The following is a 24009-nucleotide window of genomic DNA, read 5'->3' as shown; positions in this document are numbered from 1 at the left end:
GACTCCACGCTCTGCAGCCGGCTCGCCTAGACCGTCTCGCGCTCCCTGTAGTAGCCAATCAGAAAAGGAAGGGGAGGTAGGCAAGGGGGCAACGAGGACTCCGCCCCCTTCTCCCGATTAGCCAATCCGGGCTGGTGGTGTGGGGACTTTCCTGTAGGCCCCGCCTCCCTGGCGAGGGGTTATCTGGAGCCGCGCGCCAGGCGGGAATCTAAGATGGCGGAGTAGTAAAGCGAAGCGGTTAGCATTGAGTCTCTGGGCTGGCTAAAATTCCGATCTCCGCAGCAGCAGTGATCGCTAAGCGAAGCGTGCCTAGGGTCGCGGGCCAAGATGCCGAATATTAAGATCTTTAGCGGCAGCTCCCACCAGGACTTATCCCAGAAAATTGCTGACCGCCTGGGCCTGGAACTAGGCAAGGTGGTTACAAAAAAATTCAGCAACCAGGAGACCTGGTAAGGACGAAGTTGGGAACCCGATCGGACTTCACTTGGTGCGGGCGGCGTGGGGTAGGGGGATGGGGCCGCCGGGTGAGCTCTGAAAGACTGGGGGAGGGAGGAAACGGGTGCTCTGTGGCTGGCGGGGCGCGCTGGCTGTTTCCGTTATTTTGCCTCTCGCGGGAAGGTCACGTTCATTTCTTTCCGTACGGTGGGGTGGAGTCAAGATGGGGCATAAGGCGAAGCCGCTGGGTATGATAGCAAGGGAACGAGGATAGTGGCTCCCTAGAGCGACGGCAATGGACTGACGCTTAGTGTCGGCCGTGCGCAGACACGTGGCTTTGTCGATTTCGCTGTTGAGCTACCAAGTTGGATTGGATTCGATTCAGTATTTGGAATAGGTTGCGCCGGAGAACCGAACCTACCTCATTCTGAGTCTTCCTGTTTTGTTTTGTTTTCTACAATGTAAGAAGTAGCTTTTCCATTCCAAATTAGTGTATCGGTTCCGTTTGGTATTGAGGGAAACTGATAAGTGTGGCGGGCCCTAAAATATTTTTTTTGGTGCTGAGGACTTCCCTTAGATTGATAAGCGTTGGTTTTTCACGGCTTTCGATTCATCGAGTAATTAGAGCCACGCTGAAGTAAAATCTAATTGATCGGCTCTGCATCCTTAGTAGCCACTGGCTCAGCTTGAGTCATCCAGAAAGTCTCAGGGTACCTTAGTTCTGGAATCGGGTCGTTGACTTTCCTCATTGCGGCGAGTGGTACACAAAATACAAAAGCGCATTTTTCAGTAGTAGTCGATTCTGGACCTGTCTGCTTCCTTTAGTGCTATGTGGGGAACTTGGGAAACAATTTTATACCCGAGTACTAAGATGTTTGAGCACAGATCATGTGGAAGACCTGGTTTTTGGAAAGAACATAGGAACTCTAATTTCAGTTTTCGTTGTCTGGCCAGTAAAACTCTCTCCCCCTTGCTTCCACCCACTACCTGCATCACCCCACTATCTTAGAGATCATTTGGTTACCTGATTCTTTCAATGCCCCTCGTACTTAGTGTCGACTTTTCTGGTTATAATACCCAGGGTCTTGAGAAAGTTCAAGGAAAATGCGTATTATGAAAAACACTATGAATAAAAGATTTTTGTGCCCAAATAAACTTATATTTTAATGCCATTTACCAGGAAGTTTTTGAAGTATCCACATTAGGTGTACTTTGTGTTGTGTTGTCAGCCTATTGATCAAATCAGCGCTGCTCACGCGGATGCAGCCTTCTGTTAAGGGGACAGTTTTCACCAAATGCTCAAATTCGTGAAGATTACTTTGATCATATTGCTCGCTTTTTTTCTTTACACTGATATCCAAATGTAATTCATCTTAGGTTTTTTAGACCCATCCAGTAAAAGTAATGGATAGCTCCTTCCTGGGTTGTTTTGCCACTGATTGTAATGGAAATCGTGCAAACACAGATGCCATCAAGTAGCCAGGCAATGCCTTAGTTAAACGAGAATCACAAGCTGCTGGCTTTAGTTTGGACCACACCACTTTACTCACGGTTTTAATAAATAATACAAAAACAGGACTTGTGGCAATATAGTTAGAGAACAAGCATATTTCTTTCTTTTTTTTATTTTTTGACAGGCAGGGTTAGACAGTGAGAGAGAGAGAGAGAGAGAGAGAGGCAGAGAGAGAGTTATAGACAGAAAAGAAAAGAGAGAGGTCTTCCTTCCACTGGTTCACTCCCTTAAAGGCTGCCACCGCCGGCGCGCTGCGCCGATCTGAAGCCAGGAGCCGGGTGCTTCCTCCCGGTCTCCCATGCGGGTGCAGGGACCCAAACACTTGAGCCATCCTCCACTGCACTCCCGGGCCACAGCAGAGAGCTGGACTGGAAGAGGAGCAACCGGGACTAATACCCGGCGCCCCAACCGGGACTAGAACCCGGGGTGCCGGCGCCGCAGGCGGAGGATTAGCCAAGTGAGCCGCAGCGCCGGGACTAGAACCCGGGGTGCCGGCGCTTTAGGCGGAGGATTAGCCAAGTGAGCCGCGGCACCGGGACTAGAACCCGGGGTGCCGGCGCTGCAGGTGGAGGATTAGCCAAGTGAGCCGCGGCACCGGGACTAGAACCCGGGGTGCCGGCGCTTTAGGCGGAGGATTAGCCAAGTGAGCCGCGGCCCCGGCCGAGAACAAGCATATTTCATTTAGAGGTTTTCTTTGGCCCCAGTGGTTATTAACTCCTTTTCCAAAAATATGAAACTTCTCCTGTGTTGATCCTTCACCCCTCTGCATAATGCAGCACCCCACACTCAAGGCTGTATTGAGAGGGGAGGAGACCGATGGTGTTTTCTACTGTTTGATTTCAATTAAGTCCAACGTGGATAATTGCTGACTGGTTAGATTTCCTTGTTTCTGGCTTATTCATTAGCTTTTTGGTTCCTTGGATATTCAGAAATCTTCCTTGAACACAATCAGATGTGTATATTGTCAATGGAGCTTCCCTTGGAAGTCGATTTTGCCATAGTGCAGAAAGTAGAACTGCTCTCCCAGTAACTCTTGGGATCGAAAGGTTAAGGACAGGGCGACTCAGGGCTGTGGGTCATCAGATGGGGAACTGCAGAGCCCATTCTAAAATAAAAAAAAAAAAAACTTTGCTGTGGCAGACTCAGGGGTTGATGCTGTATTGCGTAGAGAAATGTTCCTTCTGAAATCAGGATCATCCTTGCCTTTTTGGTTATTGAGGAACCATTTATATTTACATGTGTACTGTATATGTGTATTTAGATATGCATACAGATGGAGATTAAAAAGGTATTGGAATCACAACCTGAGTTTGAGTCAGTAATATAGGAAAAGAGGTCTTCAAAAATTCATGGGAAATGTGTTATGAAAAAACTGGATTTCAAATTAATATTTCCACTGAAATAAGCATAATTTAATTTTTCCATGTGCTTTTTTGAGGTAACTTTGTATTTACCCATCATTATTGTAAGGATTAAATGAGATAAAAGTTCTTAGAATGTTGTCTAACACGTACTAAGTGGGGCAATAAATGTTGGCAAGAAGGGGTGTTAATGATATTGCAGAAAATGTGTAAAATAGACAAAAGAAAAAAGGCATCTTTCATAATTCTGCCATCCAACAGAGACAGAGAGGTCTTACATCCCTTGGTTCACTCTCCAAATGGCCACAACAGTAAGGGCTGGGATGAGGCCAGGTCAAAGCCAGGAGCCAGGAACTTACTCCATCCGGGGTCTCCCATGTGGGTGGCAGGGACATAAGTACTTGAGCCTCATCTGCCTCCTAGGGTGCACATCAGCAGGAAGCTGGATCAGAAGTAGAGGCAGGCACGGGATGTAGGCACTCCAAGTAGCAGCTAACCCTGCTATGCTGCAACACCCACCCCTCACTTAGCTTTTAATTTCAAGGCTTTCAGATATGCTAACATTTTTTTCTCTGTTCTTTTCAATATTGACTTAAAAATGGTTTTGTTTATTTGGTTATTCCTCTGTTGGCTGAGAGGGAAAGACAAACTTTCGTTGCCTAGGATTTTCCTAAGAACCTTAGCCTTTGGTTAGTTAATCCCATCTATTTTGTGCTTGCCAACATCTCTGGAGTCTGAGTTCTTGAGATTTTTTTTTAAAAGAATATCATCTGCCTTTTAGATTTACTTTTTCCTTTTTGTGATTCTTAACATTTAATGCCAATTGGATGTACTGATGTGCCTGATGCTAAAAGACAGGGAAAACTGAGGCTAGTTTTCTCACTCACTCAATAGATATAGCTGGTCCTCTGGCCTCTCCAAAACGACCGTGAGAATGATTGGCCCAAAGCCATTTGGAGAACATTCGTTTAACCAGAGGGAGAGAACTAGGAATGTTATCCTCTAAATTGCTGAATTTGGTCTTTCTGCCTAATAGACTGTATTATGAGCAAACAGATTTTAGACAAAACTGTTCTTTCATCAGTTACTACCATAACTTACCTGTTGGGCTTGGAGGAAACCATACAAATATTGTTTAGATTTTTATTGGATTCATTAAGCTATTTATTGACCAAGCTGTACAGGGTACTTCTAAAAGTCCATGGAAAATGGAACGAAAAGACATTTCTTTAGATGCTCAAAAAATTTTTTAAAGATTTTTTAAAAATTTATTTGAAAGGCAGAGCAACAGAAAAATAAAGGAATTCAAGAGTTAATTAGTTTTGTTTCTCTTCAAGGAACTAGCTCTTTGTTTTATTGATTTTTAAAAACATTTATTTATGTGAAAGGCAGGGTGACAGAAGAAAGGAGACAGGGAAGCGGGGGAAGAGATATAAGAGATAGAGATAGAGATAGAGGCTGGCGTCGCGGCTTGCTAGGCTAATCCTCCACCTGCGGCGCCGCCGGCACCCCGGGTCCTAGTCCCGGTCGGGGCTCCGGATTCTGTCCCAGTTGCCTCTCTTCCAGTCCAGCTCTCTGCTGTGGCCCGGGAGTGCAGTGGAGGATGGCCCAAGTGTTTGGGCCCTGCACCCCATGGGAGACCAGGATAAGTACCTGGCTCCTGCCATCGGATCAGCGCGGTGCGCCGGCCGCAGCGGCCACTGGAAGGTGAACCAACGGCGAAGGAAGACCTTTCTCTCTCTCTCTCTCTCTCACTGTCCACTTCGCCTGTCAAAAAAAAAAAAAAAAAAAAGAGAGAGAGAGATAGAGATCAAAGAGGAGTAACTAGGACTTGTCTGGAAGCAGCAGCTCAATCCCCTGTTATATTTCACCTCTTCATATATTGCCTGTCACTTAATATTTTAATTTAGTAATTATAATTTTGGTGAGTATTCATGCTAAAGATATAATGGTTTATATGCAACATTTACAACATTAGGGCATTCTGAGTTTGTGTGGTTACTCTTCCCAGTAAACTTTCTATGTTCTGGCATTATTTACCTGTTAGCATCCTCTCTTTCAGTTTGAAAAACTCCATTGTTTTTTATAATATAGGCTTCGTGATGATAAATTCTCTCAGCTTTGGTTTGTTTGGGAATGTCTGTCTCTTTCATAGCCTAAGGATAGCTTTGCTGGGTACAGTATCCTAGGCTAACAATTTTTTTCCTTTGCTACTATAAAAGTCTTATCCTCCCTCCTGGCCTGTAAAGTTTATGCTGAGATGTCTGTAGTCAGTCAAATTGGACCCCTTTGTATGATATTTGCTGCTTTTCTCTTGCAGCTTAACCCTAGAGAGCTTGACTATAATTCTCTTGGGTAGACTTGGTTGGGTTGAATCTAACAGGTGGCCTTTGATCTTCCTTGTATCTGGATAATTGTTTATCTAGATTTGGGGGAGTTTTCTCTCATTATCCCTTTGAATATGCTTTCTAACTATTTGGCATTCTCTTTTTTAAGAAAAAAATTATTTATTTATTTGAAAGTCAGAGTTACACAGAGATAGGGGGCAGAGAGAAAGAGAAAGAGAGAGGTCTTCCATCCACTGGTTCACTCCCCAGATGGCCACATGGGCCAGAGCTGCGCCAATCCAAAGCCAAGAGCCAGGAGCTTCTTCCGGGTCTCCCATGTGGGTGCAGGGACCCAAGCACTTAGGCCATCTTCCACTGCTTTCCCAGGCCATAGCAGAGAGAATGATCAGGAGTGGAGCAGCTGGGATTCAAACCAGCACCCATATGGGATGCTGGCACTGCAGGTGGCGGCTTTACATGTTATGCCATGGCATTAGCCCTTTGGCATTCTCAAAGCCCTCTTAATCCAGTAGCATGAATATTTGCCCTTTTTATGCTCTCCTATGTTTCCCGTAAGTTGTCTTCATTCCTATTGGTTCGGTTCTTTTTTCCCCTTCCACCTCTGTATTTTCAAACAGCCTGTTTTGGATTCTTTCTGATTCTTTCGTTTAACACATTCTTCTATCACTGTCTTCACTCAGTGTACTTTTTACTTGAAGACTTTCTGATTCATTTTAGTTACTTCCAATCCATCAAATTCCTCTGTTAGAATATTGAACCATTTCTCTTTTTCTTTTCTCTTAAATTCCATTGCGTTTCCTTAAAACAGCTATTTTGAAATTGTCACCTGAGCATTTGGAAATTTTAATTCCTAGATAGTTGGTTTCTGGAACCTTTGCTCTTTAAGTGAAGTCATGATTTCTCAGAAATTCTGAATGCTTGTTGGTGTATGTTGTCATCGGCAGGTTGAAGGACTAGTTAAGTAATCTGGCTTTCTTTGTGGCTGTCCTTCTAGAAATTCTCAGCAGTCTGCTTATTTTCTCTGGGCCTATGGATGCTCTTGCTATTTACTTCAGCACTAGATCACAACCTAAGTTGAGGCTTGCCCCAGGTCCACTGCTGATATGTTTTTACTGGTTCAGTCTTAAAATACTCCCCAAATTCAAATTTGTCCCAAATCTGCCATTGCTGTCTTGTGCAGTATGAAATGCGGACATATCTACAAAGGGAATCTGCTCAGTGCTGGCTTTGACTAGCCTGACACTGCGTCCTCTGATTCCTTGCTAACTGCCCAAGGTTGGGGGGGGGAGGTTTAGAGGCAGCCCCTCAAGCTGGAAAAGCACGCTGAGTGTGTCACACCTGGGTCTTGTATACTGGTGTAAGGATGATTGTGGTAAATGTCAAAACAAATCCATGTCATCAGAGTCGGAGCACAGGGCTCTCTGCCTGATACTAGAAGAAGTCCAGAGACTGTCCATGGACACTAACCTAGGGAGGGAAACTGTTAGCATCTGTCCAGCACTAGATCGTACCAGCATAGTACTGAGTCCCAAGACATAGTCCTGTGGGTTCTTGCTGACTGCCCAAGGTTGGAGAGAATGATAAAGTCTGACCTGCAGCTGGTCATACCTGGGTCTCACAGTCAAAGGGCCCCACAAAGTCCTGGGGGTGTCTGCGAGGCCTGCCCAAGGCAGATAGTGACACACTCTAGATCTCTGCATGATGCTGGGTGAGTCTGGAGGCTCAGTCTGTGAGCATTCTGTAAAAGGTACCATCCTAAGCTCCCTTCTCATGCCTCTTTTTGCAAGATTTTATTTATTTGAAAGACAGAGTTATAGAGAGAAAGAAGGAGAAAGAGAGGTCTTCCATCCACTGGTTCAGTCCTCAAATGGCTGCAACAGCCTGCACTAAGTCAGCCTGAAGCCAGAAACTGGGAGCTTCATCTGGATCTCCAGTGTGGGTGCAGGGGCCCAAAGGATTTGGGCCATCTTCCGCTGCTTTTCCCAGGCCATAGCTGTGACTCTTAAAACAAGGCAACAGGGGCCGGCACTGTGACAGAGCAGGTTAAAGATACCGCCCACAGCGCCTGCATCCCATGTGGGAGCGGGTTCGAGTCTCAGCTGCTCCAGCCATCATGGCCATTTGAGGAGTGAACTAGCAGATGGAAGATCTCTCTCTCTCTGCTTCTCTCTCTGCCTCTCTCTCTCTCTGTAGCTCCACCTTTCAAGTAAATAAATAAATCTGTAAGAAAAGAAAAGAAAACAATACAGTTGGGGCTAGCATTGTGGCGTGGTGGATAAAGCCACTGCCTGAGACATTGGCATCCCATATGAGTGCCAGTTCGAGTTCTGGCTGCTCCACTTCCAATCCAGCTTCCTAGTCATGGCCCAGGAAAAGCAGCAGAAGATGGCACAAGTGCTTGGGCCTCTGCCACCCATCTGGGATACCTGAATGAAGCTCCTGCCTCGTGGCTTTGGCATGGACCAGCGCTGGCCCTTTTAGCCAATCTGGGGAGTGAACTGGCAGATGAAAGATCTCTTTCTCTCAAAAATAAATAATCTTAAATAAATCTTAAAAAAAAAAAAACAGTGCAGCTAGCCTATATTCTTTGGACTGACCACAGAGGTACCATTGTTTTTAGATGCTTTTTTGAGGTCAGCTTTCTCTGTGGGCTGAGGTCATGGTTTACTCAAGTATGTACAAGGTATAATAATCTACTTTTTGTTAAAATTGAATTTTGAGATAATTGTGGATTTATATATAATTTTAAGAAATAACACAGAGATCTAGTATATCCGTTACCCAGTTTCCAGCCATAGTTTTTCTAAACTGTATTTTTTTTTTGCAAAATTATACTATGATGTAACAACCAGCATATTGACATTGATGTAGTCAAGATTAAATGGCCTGTCACCACAGAATCCTTTCTGTTGCCCTGTTGTAACCACATCCACCTTTTCTTTTGCTACACCTTTATTTTTATATTCCCTTTGTCTGGTTTTGGTATCTGAGTAACACCAGCTACATAAAATGAGTTGGAAAATCTCATTGTTTTCCTGTGAAAGACTATAGAAAATTGATGTTTTTTTAAAAAAGATTTATTTATTTATTTATTTATTTGAAAAACAGAGTGAGAGAGACAAAGAGATACCTTACATGAGCTTGTTCACTTCCCAAATGGTCACAATAGTCAGGGCTTGGCCAGGATAAAGCCAGGAACCCCATCCAGGTCTCCCATGTGGGTGGCAGGAGCCCAAGTACTTGGATCATCATCTGCTGCCTTCCCAGGTGCATCAGCAGAACATTGGATTGGAAACAGAGCCACTGGGACTCGAACTGGCACCCCTTTAAGCAGAAGCCTAAGCTGCTGTGCCTTAATGCTGGCCTCTTGTGTTGTCCAGTGAGACTGGTTTTGTTATTCTGTCTATATATTTATCAGTTTTACTAATTTCTCCTAATAACTAGCTTTTTGTTTCATTGACTTTTTTCTGTATGTTCCTGTTTTAAGTTTCATTGATTTCAGCTCTTAGGATTATTTTCTTCCATCTGATTGTTTGGGTTTATTTTGTTCTTTTTCTAGTCTCTTTTTAAAATTATTTATTTATTAATGTGAAAGGTAGAGCTTCAGATAGAGAGACAGACAGACAGACAGAGACAGAGAGAGAGAAAGAGAGATCTTCCATCTGCTGGTTCTATCCAAATGGCCGCACCGGTTGGAGCTTGCCAGGCCAAAGCCAGGAGCCAGAACTTCTTCCTTGTCTTCCACATGAGTGCAGGGACCCTTGGTCTTGGGCAATCTTTCACTGCTTTCCCAGGCCATTAGCAGGGAGTTGGATCAGAAGTGGCACCCATATAGAATGCCAGCATTGCAGGTGGCAGCTTTACCTGCTATGCCACAATACCAACTGCCTCTTGTCTCTTGATAGAAACTTAGGTTGTAGACTTGAGCAAGTAACCTACTTTTAACATAAGAATCCATAGTATAGGGGCTGGCGCTGTGGCATAGTGGGTAAAGCCGCCGCCTGCAGTGCTGACATCCCATATGGGCACCTGTTCGAGTCCCGGCTGCTCCACCTCCAAACCAGCTCTCTGTTATGGCCTCAGAAAGCAATAGAAGATGGCCGAAGTACTGGGGCCACTGCACCCACCTGGGAGACCGGGAAGCTTCTCTTGGCTCCTGGCTTCAGATCGACACAGCTCCAGCCATTGCAGCCATTTCGGGAGTGAACCAGAGGAAGGAAGACCTCTCTCTCTCTCTCTGCCTCTGCCTCTCTCTAACTCTGCTTTTCAAATAAAAAAAAATCTTTAAAAGAAAAAGAATCCGTAGTATAAAACATTTCTTGAATTCAGTGCCTGTGTTATCTTCAGATATCTTAAACTAATGATTTTTCTTTTATTTTGGCTTCCAGGAATCCATTTTATTTTGATGTTTATAAATTTTCATTTACTTAGTTGAGAGGCAGAGAAAGAAGAAAGAGCATTCTGGTCCACTTGCTGGTTGTATTCCCTTTATTAAGGCCCATAGCTGCAGAGCTGGGGCCCAAGTTGGGGCTGGAAACCCAATCCACATCTATGTGGGTGGCAAGAACCCAACCACTTGGGCCATCATCAGTGCTGCCTCCCAGGGTTTGCATTAATGGGAAACTGGAACCAGGAGCTAGAGACAAATATCAAACTCAGATACTCCATCAAATAATGGGACATGGGCATCTCAACCACTAGGTCAAGCACCTACCCTTATTTCCATTTGCTTTTATTTTTCTTGCTTTACAATACTAAGTAACCCCATTCTTCTTTAAAAACTATATATTTATTTAAATGGTAGAATTACAGAGATAGAAGGAGAGAGAACAGCTCTTCCTTCCATCTGCTGATTCAGTCCAAATGGCCACAATGACTGGGGCTGGACCAGGCTGGAGCCAGGAGCTTCATCCAGGTCTCCCACATGGTAAAGGGGCCCAAACACTTGGGCCATCTTCCATTGCTTTCTCAGTTGCATTAGCAGGGAGCTGGATTGAAGTGGAGCAGGTGAAATTGGAACCAGTGCCCATGTGGGATGCTGGCATCACAGCTGGTGTCTTAACTTGCTGTGCCACAACACTGCCCTCCACCATTCTTTTTTTAAAATATTTATTTGAGAGAGAGAGAGAGATCCTGCATCCACTGGTTCACTCCCCAAATGCTTTCAACAGACAGGGCTGGTCCAGGCTGAAGCCAGGAGTATGGAACTCTATCCAGGTCTCCCACATGGGTGGCAGGGACCCAAGCACTTGGGCCATCATCTGTTTCCCAGGATGTGCATTAGCAAGAAGCGGGATAGCCAGGACTCAAACCAGTGCTCTCATGGGTTATGGATGTCCTAAGAGGCAGCTTTAACCCACTGAGCCACAGTGCCATCCTCTAAATCCATTCTTTTTAAAAGGCAGAATCCCTTCAATAGCTACTTAGATTAGAAAGGAATAAATCAGTAATTATGTGCTATATCAGCTTCTTCTGGCAATAGAATTATTTCTGCTGGTTTTGACCTAAGTCCTTTTCCCAGTGCTCCTTGAAGTTCTTTGGGGAGAGAGTGGTAAGGTAAAAGTGATCGTGACAGGCATAGAACAGTAGGTGGTTCCTGAAGCCACACAGAAAATAGCGGGAAGAGTGAGAAAAAGTGCAGATCTTTTATTTAATAACTTCATTGCCTTTTCACTTGAACAAGTTTTTCTCTTCCTTGATAGGGGTTAGTTACCACCAATTTTGACGTACTCCTTGTTTTCTGTATACACACGCCTCACTTCACCTCACCTCACCTAAAGGATTGAGAAAATGGTGCTGCCTTGAGGTGTAACTGAGTTGATTTTTTAATAGGTTATAATTTTTGAGGGGTGAGGGGATAGGTGTTTAGCCTAGTAGTTAAGATGCCTGTATCCCATATTGGAGTACCTGGTTTTGATGCCGGGCTCCAGCTCCTGACTCTAACTTCCTACTGATGCAGACCCTCAGAGACAGTGGTCATGGTTGAAGTGGTTGATTCCCTACCATCACCATCCTTGAGGGTGCGACTAGTTGAAGTTTCTAGCTCCTGGCTTTGGTGTGGCCCAGCCCTGGCTCTTTTGGGCATTTGGGGAGTGAACCAGCAAATGGCAGATCTGTTTCTCTTTCTCTGCATCTCTACATCTTAAAAAAATAAAGTAGATCATAAGATTTTCTTGATAGGGGCCCAAGTATGGGTATTAAAACTTTCATTTTATGGTAAAATATAGCCCTATTCCCTAATTAGAATACATTTATATGGAGTTTTTTTTTGAAAGACAAGACGTTAGTTGGGCCAGAGTAGTTAGCTCAGAGTGAGGGCATGGCTGATGCTTGTTTCTTTCTCCCGTGTATTTCTCTGTAGTTCCACAGTGACTAACAATAGCACATTTACTCTATATCATGTGAATTGCCGGTATGCTAGACATGGTACTGTCTTACATAGGAGGCATCATGACAGAACAGTGGTGATTCACACCTTATGATATCTATTTCTTTTGCTGGGTATGAATTATGTAACTCACAGGTGGTGTGTCACATTTGTGCATATCTATATGATACAAGATATAGGCTCCTTAATGATGTTATGAGCCACTTATTTATAATTACTGTAATTTTTATTTATTTATTTATTTATTGAAAGTCAGAGTTACACAGAGAAAGAAGGAAAGGCAGAGAGAGGTCTTCTATCTGCTGGTTCACTCCTCAAATGGCCAAAATGGCTGGAGCTGCACCGACCTGAAGCCAGGAGCTTCTTCCAGGTCTCCCACACAGGTGCAGAGGCCCAAGGACTTGGGCCATCTTCTACTGCTTTCCCAAACTACAGCAGAAAGTTGGATTGGAAGTGGAGCAGCTGGAACTTGAACCTGTGTCCATATGGGATGCTGGCACTGCAGGCGGTAGCTTTACCCGCTGTGTCACAGCGCCAACCCCTATAAGTACTTTAGATTGGATAGTACTAACGTTATCTAATCTTCACATCATGTCACGTGTAGAAAATGCTAATTTTTGTATAGTGCACATGAGTAAAGTGAAACAAATGGTTCTGGTATAGACGTTCCTTCGGAGGATTTTCTGAAGTCTGAGGGGATCAGTAGCTGGAAGCCATTCACCACATGCTAGTGGGGAAGCGTGCTTTTTAGACCTTACCTTGTGTAGACATCTAGTGTAGTGCTAAAATCTTTTTTTAAAATAGATATATTTATTTACTTGAAAGAGTTACACAGAGAGAGAAGGAGAGGCAGAGAGAGAGAGAGGTCTTCTGTCTGCTGGTTCACTCCCCAGTTGGCCTCAACAGCCGGAGCTGTGCCAGTCTGAAACCAGGAGCCAGGAGCTTCTTCTGGGTACCCCACGCAGGTGCAGGGCCCCAAGGACTTGGGCCATCTTCCCACTGCTTTCCCAGGCCATAGCAGAGAGCTGGATCAGAAGTGGAGCAGCCGGGTCTTGAACTGGCACCCATATGGGATGCTGGCACTACAGGCGATGGCTTTACCTGCTGCACCACAGCGCTGGCCCCCCAAAACTCTTTTTTTAATGTTGTCCTTTGTCCATTGTAGTGTGGAAATCGGTGAAAGTGTACGTGGAGAGGATGTCTACATTGTTCAGAGTGGTTGTGGTGAAATCAACGACAACCTAATGGAGCTTCTCATCATGATTAATGCCTGCAAGATCGCTTCGGCTAGCCGGGTGACTGCAGTCATCCCGTGCTTCCCTTATGCCCGGCAGGATAAGAAGGATAAGGTGGGTGGGAATAAAATCTTTTTTTAAAAGATGTATTTGTTTATTTGAAAGGCAGAGAGAGACAGAGAGAGATCTTCCATCTGCTGGTTCACTCCCCAAATGGCCATAATGGCCGGGGCTGGGCCAGGCCAAAGTCAGGAGCCAGGAACTCCATCTAGGTCTATCGTGTGAGTGGCAGAGGTCCAAATACTTTGGCCATCTTCCGATGCTTTCCCAGGCATATTAGCAGAGAGCTGGATCAGAAGTGGAGCAGCCTGGACTCAAATCGTTGCTCATGGGATGCTGGCATCTCAGTTGACAGCTTAACCCACTGTTCCACAATGCTGGCCCCAGAATCTGTGTTAAACAGGGAAAGCAGAAACAACTTGCCTGAAGTCCCCACCCCCACCCCCCAAAATCTGTAGCCATCAGATACATAGTCGTAGGGTATTTTTAAATAGATATTACCCTATCTTCAAAATAGCAGACATAATTGGTTTATATAAAATAACACATTTATAGTCTGTTTTATTCAAGTCATACATATGTGATTTTCAGTTAGCTCACTGTTTTTTTAAAAAAGATTTATTTATATGAAAGACAGTTACACACAGAAATCTTCCATCTGCTGATTCACTCCTCAAATGCCCACAACATCCAAGACCGGACCAGGCTGAAACCAAGAGCCAGGAACTTCATCCTGGCCCCTGCCTGTGGGTGGCAGGAACCCAAGTACTTGGGGCCATCTTACACTGCTTTCCCGTGTACATTAGTGGGAAGCTGGATTTTAAGCAGAGTAGCTGGGACTCAAATGGGCTCCCATATAGGACGCTGGTGTCACAGGTGGTGACTTAACCCGCTAAGCCACAACACCAGTCCTGTTCTAGATTATAAGCTGTTCAAAGGCAGTGGTCATATCCGAATTTCTTGATAGTACAGTGTTTAAACATAGTAGGTACATGATAAATAAATGTTTCTTAAGCAAATGAATTGCTTTTTGATTTGGATTTTTGGTTTTCCTTTAATTTCCTCCCCTCCATCTAGAGCCGGGCTCCGATCTCAGCCAAGCTTGTTGCAAACATGCTATCCGTGGCAGGCGCCGATCACATCATCACCATGGACCTACATGCATCTCAAATTCAGGTATCAGTGGAAGCTAAGTACTGGGAGTTAGAAAGGTGGGGGGAGAGGATTGATAATCCTGAAGACTGCAGAGAAGCCAAAAATTGCCTCAGAACAGCCCAATAAACACCTTAAGCAAATTTTATAATCTTAGTTATTTGTGGTGGTTAGACAAGGAGGCAGTCTGGCACTACTGCGGAAGCATGGGCTTTGGGATCAGACCTTGTCTGAATATTGGCCTTATACTTAAGGTTTTGTAACCTTGGGCAGGTTATTATTACCTCTCTGAACACTTGTTTCATTATTGTGAATTTAAAATGGTATTAAATTTGTACTATAATGCCTGGTAGGGTAATGGTAAGTTCTCAATAAATGGGATATGTTATCTTTATTGCTCATGTTCAGAGTGTTAAATTGAGAGCCACAAATGTTGAAAACTACTTGCTAGTTTATGCTAGTTGCATAGTAAGGAGAGTGAAACACCACCTCTATTTTGTACTTTTAGAAGAGGTTTTCACATCATTATCACTTAGATTTGTGGCAATCCAGTGATTACATAGGACAGGGGATTTGTACCCATTTTATAGAATGAGAACAACTTAATCGAAAAATATAACTAATTTGTATTAACTAGAATTAAAACACAGACATCCTTCTAGTTATTCTTTATGACCATTTATTATGAATAGCTTCCATTAAGTTTATATACCCTAGCATCTCTCTAACCAATTCAGCAGTTAGCTTTTATGCCTGAACACATCAGACCAACATATAGAGGCATGGAACATGGTTTATTAGCCTATGAGTCTGCGGGTTACCCGGGCAGTTTTGGTGTTTTTTTTTTTGTTTGTTTGTTTGTTTGTTTTTTTGACATGCAGAGTTACACAGAGAGAAAGACAGAGAGAAAGGTCTTCCTTTTCCATTGGTTCACCCCCCAAAATGGCCGCCGCGGCTGGCGCACTGCGGCTGGTGCTCTGCGCTGAGCTGAAGCCAGGAGCCAGGTGCTTCCTCCTGGTCTCCCATGCGGGTGCAGGGTCCAAGCACTTGGGCCATCCTCCACTGCACTCCTGGGCCATAGCAGAGAGCTGGACAGGAAGAGGAGCAACCGGGAAGGAATCCGGCGCCCCAACTGGGACTAGAACCCGGGGTGCTGGCGCCGCAGGCAGAGGATTAGCCAAGTGAGTCATGGTGCCAGCCAACCCGGGCAGTTTTTATGATCTCGGCTGAACTTGGCTGTTCTTCACCAGGGCTTGCTTGTGTTCCTATGGTCACTTTGGGTTGGCTTTGCTGATCTTGCCTGGGGTCTCGCAGCCAAGATTCCAGAAGGCTGTTTTTACACTCTACATACTGAGCATGCCTTCCTATTAGTTTGAATGGCACAGTGAGATCTTCTCTGGGCAAGTTACTCCTTTCTTTGTGTTGGGATTTATAAATGGAAGAGGAGGAAAATGAAGCAGAACTGATTCAGCTTCCTCCTACAGGGCTTTTTTGATATCCCAGTCGATAATTTGTATGCCGAGCCAGCTGTCCTGAAGTGGATCAAGGAGAACATCTCAGAATGGAGGAACTGCACAATTGTCTCACCTGACGCCGGTGGAGCTAAGAGGTGTGATTGAGATGAGTATTGTTCCGAATGTACTAGAAAAAATCTTTCAGGCAATTATGTGTTAGTCCAGTTTTTCGTTATTATAACAAAACTGAATCTACCTGAATCAGCTTAGAAAGTTTGTTTAGCTACACTTTGGGAAGTTCAAGAGCAAATGGCATGGTGCAGGCTTTGGCTCTGATGAGGGATCCCTGACATCAAATGGTGGGGCATGTACCCAGAAAGGCTCACAGTGTGAGCCAGGAAATGGGGAGGGGGGCAAACTCTGACTATTAAAACCAACCTTCTTATGAGAACTGCCTTCCTGCATGTGCCTTGGTCACCTGTGGCTTTCCCGCCAGGCCCCATCTCCTAAACATGCCACTTCTCCCAGCAGTGCCACCCTGCCTACTGGGCCTTTGGGGGAGCATTCTACTTGTAAGCCATAGCAGCTATGTCAGAAAATAATTTAATTTTCCTTTTTCATCTGAGTGGCAGTTTTTGAGTATTTCAGAATGGATGTCCCAGGAGTTGGGACACGGATTGGATGTGGTTTTACTCACTCCTCTTTGACTGTCTGGAGTCGCTGCTTGGTGGGCAAGAACAAAAAGGCGCCCTAAATAGTCATGGTGTTTTGAGTGTGGCTATAAGCCACATTAGTAACTTGGCACTACAGAGCTAACACTGGTTATAAACCTAGTTAGAGAAGTAGGAAATTTGGCCATTCTAATGAATGGCTTACTAGCAGAAAAGTTTTACACACTTCTTATAATGCTGATGGTTACACCATTTCAATCCTTGGGATTTAAATATTATGCAAGAAAGAAAATACTAAAGCACAGACCTTGAAATCTCAGACCTTAAAATTTGAAACAACTGATTGCCAAGGATTTCCAGTTGTAGTGCTTTATAACTCGCATGGCACAGACTCCAGGCTCCTGATTTTGTTAGTGAATTACTTGCTAGTGTGCATTCAGAAGTTTGACACTTGTTCTTCCAGTTGTGGAAATGGAATGAAGAACTGCAAAACGCAGATGATTAGGAAAAACTAATTGAGAACTTTGTAAAGGCCATTCAACTCTTAATGTCTGCTTTCCATGACCCCTTGATTTCAATAACCTCAGCAGAAAACAGATAAGCTGTGAACTTGGGTTCTGTTTTCAGTCAGATGGTTGGTTTAGTGAGTCCCTCAGTAGTACTAGAATCAGCCTGAAAAACATCCCCCTACTGGCAGTTGTCATACTTGCCTTCATTTGTTGAGCATTATTTTATATATTGCCATGGGACTTAGAAAAGTCATGTTTGAAATAAGCAGAATTTTCTTTCCAAAGTTACACACAGGAAAACTGCTTTCAATAGATGATTTATTGCTACTTGATGATTTTTTCATTATAATTATCTGACAGTGATTGAGTATTTTCCAAATGAGTCCCTGTCACTTCTGTTTTGGCAGGGACTGGGGAGTAGGTAGAGAGCCCCATGCATTGTGATTTGCACAGTAGTAGTTCTCCACTCAAGGGATTAGGGAGCTACTTTTCTAGTTCTTTTTATGCTTTTTGATCTCTGAGTTTCCTGACCACTGAGTGTGGATAATTTGAAACTCTTGAACTAACTGATCATGCATCTGCCTCGGATAAGTAATCATTCCAAGCAGATTGGTCAGTATAACATTATGTACCTAAGCAGAGTAACAAGTAACAGTACATTTAGATCAAGGTACAAATGTCACCTAGGTTGTGGTTCAAACCTTATTAAGGTGGCAGGCTTTTCTGCTCTCCAGAAAAAAACCTCAAATGTGTGACTGGGGCCACAAGGGAAGTATGACATAATGCAATAGCTGGATCAGTGTTACCTTTAAAATCAAGACAAGACCCAAAGCACGGGCCTCTTCTTCACGCATGACGAGGATGACACAGGATAGCATGGAGGTACAGCCAGGGCAGCTCACTGTCGTTTATGCTGGGGGATTGATGCTTCAGTGACTTATGTGTGGCACATTATCACATTACATGTGTGGCATTTGTCTTCTGTGCCACTTCTTTGACTAGTTTGGCCTGAACAAGAAAAAAATAAAATTCTCTTTTCACTTGTGCTATCAAGTGAGACACAGTCTTTGGCTAGTTAATTGTCAAAGCTTTCTTTCTGGAATTTGTAAAAGGGACTCGCAGGCTTGGTGTCTAGGTACACTGGCAGTTGGATATTTTGTCACCATCACCAAGCGCAGCTAGGGAGGCATGGGTATTGGAATGTATTGGATATTGCCCCTCTGTCACCTCACATACCACACCTGTGGTCACAAGTGTACCTTAACAGGACTGTCTGTGCACTTCCATTTTTTGCTTGGATGTGTAGCACTTGTACATATTTATGGGGTATGGTGTGATACTTCGAGACATTATACAACAAATCAGCAAATCAGGATAATTAGCATTTCTGCCTCCTTATCATTTCTTTGTTAGGAGCTTTCAAGGCGCTCTCGTGCCAGTTCTTCAGAAAATAAATGATGGGGTATTGTGAACCGCAGTCACGCCCTGGTGCCGTGGAATGCCAGAACAGGTCCCTCCCATGGAACTGACATATGTTTGTAACTTTGAACCCCCCCTTGTTTTGCAGAGTGACCTCCATTGCAGATCGGTTGAATGTGGACTTTGCTTTGATTCACAAAGAGCGGAAGAAGGCCAACGAAGTGGACCGCATGGTGCTGGTGGGAGATGTGAAGGATCGAGTGGCCATCCTTGTAGATGACATGGCTGACACTTGCGGCACAATCTGCCATGCGGCTGACAAGTGAGTGCAGAGTGGTGGGGCTGAGGGTTAGAAGTGAAAAGTTAGCAAGTGCTGTCTGAATGCCCTTCAGCTTGCCAATTCTTTCTGAGGGGTTAAGTAGCTTTTGGAGATTTTCATCACTCTGGGCTTGAATTATAATACTTATAAATTGTGTTGTTTTTTATATGTTCTTAGTTTTGTTTAAATATTGATTAGACTATATAGAAGAATTTACCACTTTAACTATTTTTAAAGATCTATTTGAGGGGCCAGCACTGTGGTGTAGGGTAAAGCTGCCGCCTGCAGTGCTGGCATCCCATATGGGCACCGGTTCGAGTCCCAGCTGCTCTACTTCCAATTCAGCTCTTTGCTATGGCCTGGGAAAGCAGTAAAAGGTGGCCCAAGTCCTTGGGCTCCTGTACCCATATGGGAGACCTGGAAGAGGTTCCTGGCTCCTAGCTTCCGATCAGCACAGCTCTGGCCGTTGCAGCCATCTGGGGAGTGAACCAGCAGATGGAAGACCTCTTTTTCTCTCTGTCTCTGCTTCTCTCTGTGTATAACTCTGACTTTCAAACAAATAAATCTTTAAAAAAAATCTATTTGAGGGACTGGCACTGTGGCGTAGAAGGTTAATAAACCTCTGCCTGTAGTGCCAGCATCCCATATGGGTGCCAGTTTGAGTCCTGGGTGCTCCACCTTGATCCAGCTTCCTGCTAGAGTACCTGGGAAAAGCAGCGGAAGATGGGCCAAATGCTTGGGCCCCTGCACCCATGTGGGAGACCCGGAAGAAACTCCTGGCTTCTATCTGCCCCAGCCCCAGTCATTGTGGCCATTTGAGGAGTGAACCAGCAGATGGAAGATCAATCTTTCTCTGCCTTTTAAATAAATAAATAATTTGAAAAGCAGAGGGAGAGAGAAAGAGAGAGATCTTCCATTTGCTGGTTCACTTCCCAAATGCCCACAGCAGTAATGTCTAGGCCAAGCTGAAGCCAGGAACCAGGAACTCCAACCAAATCTCTTATTTGGGTGCAGGGGCCCAAGCAGTTGGGCCATCTTTCCCTGCTTTCCCAGGCACATGAGCAGGATTAGAAGCAGAGCAGATGGGATTCGAACTAGTGGTTCAGCATAAGATGCCGCACAGTGCCAGCCCCCATGTTAAATTGAATGATTCAGTGGCATTGAATTTCACAAACATTGTATAGCCATCACCACTCTTTCTAAAAGTGTTCTTAATTATCCTGATTACTTTGACAGTTTATTACAACAAGTTAAGGTGGAATTCCAGAGATCTGAACAAACAAAAAATGTACTGTATATGTGCAGGTACTTCAAAAAGTTCATGGAAATGGAATTAATAAGTTTATTTTGATGAAAAATTTTTAAAAATCTATCTTTAATTTTCTTTAATTTTTTGTGAACCTTTTGAAAGGCTTCTCATTTATGGATGTCAACATTTTTTACATCAAATAAACTATTGCTTATTTATTTGAAAGGCAGAGTTAGAGAGGGAGAGATAGAGATCTTCCATCTACTGGTTCAGTCCCCAAATGGCCACAATGGCCAGGGCTGGGCCAGACAGAAGCCAGGAGCCAAGAGCTTCTTCCAGGTATCCCATGTGGGTGCAGGGATATAAGCACTTGGGCCATCCTCTGCTGCTTTCCCAGGTGCATTAGCAGGAAGCTGGATCAGAAGTGGAGCAGCTGGGACTCAAACTGGTGCCCATATATGAGACTGGCATGACAGGCAGTGGCTTAACCCACTGACCACAGCGCTGGTCCCCAAATAAACTTTTAGACCAATTTCCAAGGACTTTTTTTTTAGATTTATTTATTTGACAGTCAGAGTTACACAGAGAGAGGAGAGGCAGAGAGAGAGAGAGAGAGAGAGAGAGAGAGAGAGAAAGGTCTTCCATCCACTGGTTCACTCCCCAATTAGCTGCAATGGCAGGAGCTGCGCTGATCTGAAGCCAGGAGCCAGGAGCTTCCGGGTCTCCCATGTGGATGCAGGGGCCCAGATACTTGGGCCATCATCTGCTGCTTTCCCAGGCGCATCAGCCAGGAGCTGGATCGAAAGTGGAGCAGACAGGGATTACGAACTGGTGCCCATATGGGGTGCCAACACTAGAGGCTACACTTTAACCTGCTACTCCACAGTGCCGGCCCCAGGATTTGCTACAGTTGATTAACTCCCTGAAATTCCAGTGGCTTAACATGGTGGTTTCTTTATTGTCCATGTCCCACATGTTCACACTGAACTTACTTTCTCTAATTAATAGTTGAGTGACCCAGACTTAAACATCATCAGGCCACATCTTTTTAACACGTGGCTTCCAAGACTGCCTCACAGTGAGATTTGTGCCCTCGTAAGAAAACACTGGAGGGCACTCTCCCCATGCTTGAGGACAAGAGGCGGTCATGTGGTGTGGGCACACAGCAAGGTAGCCGGCATCTACAAGCTGAGAAAAGAGGCCTCAGAATGGAATGTACTTTCTCTGCACCTTGGTTTTAGAATGCCAGCTTCCAGGACTGCAAACAATAATTATGATTCAAGCCACCTGCTCTGTGGTCTTTTTTTTTTTTTTTTTGACGGCAGCCCACACAGACTAATACACTCCTTCTCCCTTACTCACATTATTTTCTGACAAGTAAGATTAATCCAAATCAACTCTTTTTTTCTCTAGACTTCTCTCAGCTGGAGCCACCAGAGTTTATGCTATCTTAACTCACGGAATCTTTTCTGGTCCAGCCATTTCTCGCATAAACAATGCATGCTTTGAAGCAGTAGTAGTCACCAATACCATACCTCAAGAGGACAAGATGAAGCACTGCTCCAAAATACAGGTGAGCTCAAGACTCTGACAAAACAGGCCTTCACAGAGGGTCAAAAAGGTGTTTATGTTAGGCAGATTAGGTGTCTGGATTAAAACAATCACCTGTTTAAAAGTTCCGATTGCTAGACCTCACCACCTGTGGGGGATGGGAGATTCTATGCTTAACAAGTCCTCCTAGTGATTTGTTACACATTACAGTTTGCAAGTCCATGCTTTATAGGATGTCTTTGTCTTACTCTTAACCTCTCACCTCTTGTAGACATAATGTGATCCTTTAAGCTGATTGTATACTCCCTATGATTTTCGTGTTTCTCAGAGTATGCCCTTGATCTACAATTCTTGTTAAAATGTAGATTCCTTTGCTTCATCTATCTGAGCCCCTGGACCCAATATTTTAAAGTGAAGTAGTTCCCCAAGTAGTTATTAGACACTAAAGAACAAGGCCTTGCTCATGTATAGTAACCCGATAGCTTTCTGAAATTATATTTATGTATAGTTGGAGGATTATTGTCATTCAGAAGGAATTCTTTTTAAAAAGATTGATTTATATATTTAGTTGAAACAGAGAGAGAGAGAGAGAGAGATCTCTTCCATTCATTGCTGCACTCCCCAGATGACCACAACAGCCAGGGCTGGGCCAGACCAAAGCCTTGAACTTCATCTAGGTCTCCCACATGTCTACCTTCTGCTGCTTGGAAGATGGAGCAACCAGTGCCCATAGGGGAAGCCAGTGTGGTAGGTGGTGGCTTTACCCACTACACCACAGCACTGGCCTCTCAGAAGGAATTCTTTATCAGGTTCAACTCTCTTTCAATTCTTAAGGATTTCAAAATGGCAGCCCACCACCCTGTTGATGATTCCCAAGTGAGTTTTTCCTCTATTAGTGTCTTGATTGATTACCTAATGGTTAAGTTAAAAAGAATATTACAAGGAGTAGTTGAGCGCAGGTTCGGGAGGGGGAACTGCCTAGCGTGGCAGTTTTAGGAGGCAAGGCACCTGCTGTGCTCACCCTGCGTCCATGAATGTGCCAGCCATCTCTGCATGTGGTACTGACCTGCGGCCTTCCTTCCCTTTCTAGGTGATCGACATCTCCATGATCCTTGCTGAAGCCATCAGGAGAACACACAATGGAGAATCTGTTTCCTATCTGTTCAGCCATGTTCCTTTATAATAGTGTAACTTCTGAGGCTTTTTCAAAATAAAAACCCCCACCCCTTGTTTTGCCCTTGGTATTTGAAGACACCATCAGCGAAGACTCAGCTTGCTCCCAGCGTAGTTGTCTACATCCCATATCGGGTATATTAGAGCTTGTCCTAAAACGGGGGAAGACAGATTGAGATGACCTGCCAGGACTTCCCACCTGCCTCCTCTCACTCTGGCTCCCCTGATAAATTTGTTGTGAGCTTTTGCAGCCTTAAGTACAGCTCAGCTGCTGCAAGGGTTCAGACTTTTGAGGGCGTTATGCAGGGACCTTTGATGTGATGGCGGGTGCTCAGACTACTTTGCATGTGAATGTTTCAGGCTTGCTTTATGTCCAGAACAGTTAGCAACAAAGCCAACCCCTGTACAGGCTCTTCAAGGTGTATAAGAGCCCTGGGCAACCCTAAACCCAGCCTGGGAGCTGAGCAGCCTGTAAGGACAGAGCAGGCAGCTCAACTCAAGCAGCTGTTAGGTAGGATCCGAAGCAGGGCGGGATAGCCCAGTTCTGCAAATGCTTCTTGGGAGGAAGAAGCCTGACCCATCACCATCTTGCTTGACTGTGTAGCTTCAGTTCTATGTATCTGTTCCTTTTGGTTTTGGCTTTACCGTCAGCCATATTTTCCTTTCTCCTGGCCAAATATACTCTTGGGCCCAAGTGATCATTTTACCATGTCTTCTGGAAAGAAAACTTAAATTCCTTCTTTGTAACTGCTCACATTCAGATTAGATGATTTTGCCATAGTTTGATCTTCCTTAGCCTACTACCACTGTGGTCGTGGGTTTTAGGTGATATTGTAGTGCCTTTTGATTAATTTAAGTATTTAATTGTCATCTTCCTTCCTTGGATCTGTTTGGCCTCTCAAGTGACCCAAGATATCTGTTTAAAAGATTGATGTGATTATTGTCTCTTTTTAGATGAATTTAATAAAACGTCTGTATGTGTGCTATTTGGAGTCTGTATCATATCCATCTATATTGATCTCTTCTGCTAATGATTTGGTTCAGATATCTTCCTAACCAATGACACCTCCTACTTCCTTGTTTTCAAACTATTGTAGCTACATTAAGCCAAGAAAAAATATTAGCAGCACTTTTATTCATGCTAAAACTTTAAGACGTCCGGGGTTTCCTGC

General features: G+C 44.3%; 1 protein-coding gene across 1 annotated transcript; it reads left to right on the top strand.

The window, feature by feature from the left end:
• PRPS1 (phosphoribosyl pyrophosphate synthetase 1) lies at window positions 1–23821 on the top strand. Its single transcript, XM_002720170.5, has 7 exons — window positions 1–449; window positions 13211–13394; window positions 14418–14516; window positions 15977–16101; window positions 18694–18867; window positions 21527–21686; window positions 22755–23821. The coding sequence occupies exons 1-7, from the start codon at window positions 328–330 to the stop codon at window positions 22845–22847; spliced, it is 957 nt and encodes a 318-aa protein (XP_002720216.1). The 5' UTR covers window positions 1–327; the 3' UTR covers window positions 22848–23821.
• The last annotated feature ends 188 nt before the right edge of the window (window positions 23822–24009 follow it).

The sequence above is a fragment of the Oryctolagus cuniculus genome, chromosome X (assembly GCF_964237555.1).
Source record: "Oryctolagus cuniculus chromosome X, mOryCun1.1, whole genome shotgun sequence".
Taxonomy (NCBI): Eukaryota; Metazoa; Chordata; class Mammalia; order Lagomorpha; family Leporidae; genus Oryctolagus; species Oryctolagus cuniculus.
Note: the sequence above shows the minus strand (reverse complement) of the source record. Positions and strands in the feature narration are given on the sequence as shown.

Excerpts from the sequence above, each read along its gene's own strand:
- PRPS1 (XM_002720170.5), top strand. The coding sequence starts at position 328 with ATGCCGAATATTAAGATCTTTAGCGGCAGCTCCCACCAGGACTTATCC. Across the intron at positions 13,395-14,417 it reads GGCAGGATAAGAAGGATAAG|AGCCGGGCTCCGATCTCAGC; the intron begins GTGGGTGGGAAT and ends CCCTCCATCTAG. Across the intron at positions 14,517-15,976 it reads TACATGCATCTCAAATTCAG|GGCTTTTTTGATATCCCAGT; the intron begins GTATCAGTGGAA and ends TTCCTCCTACAG.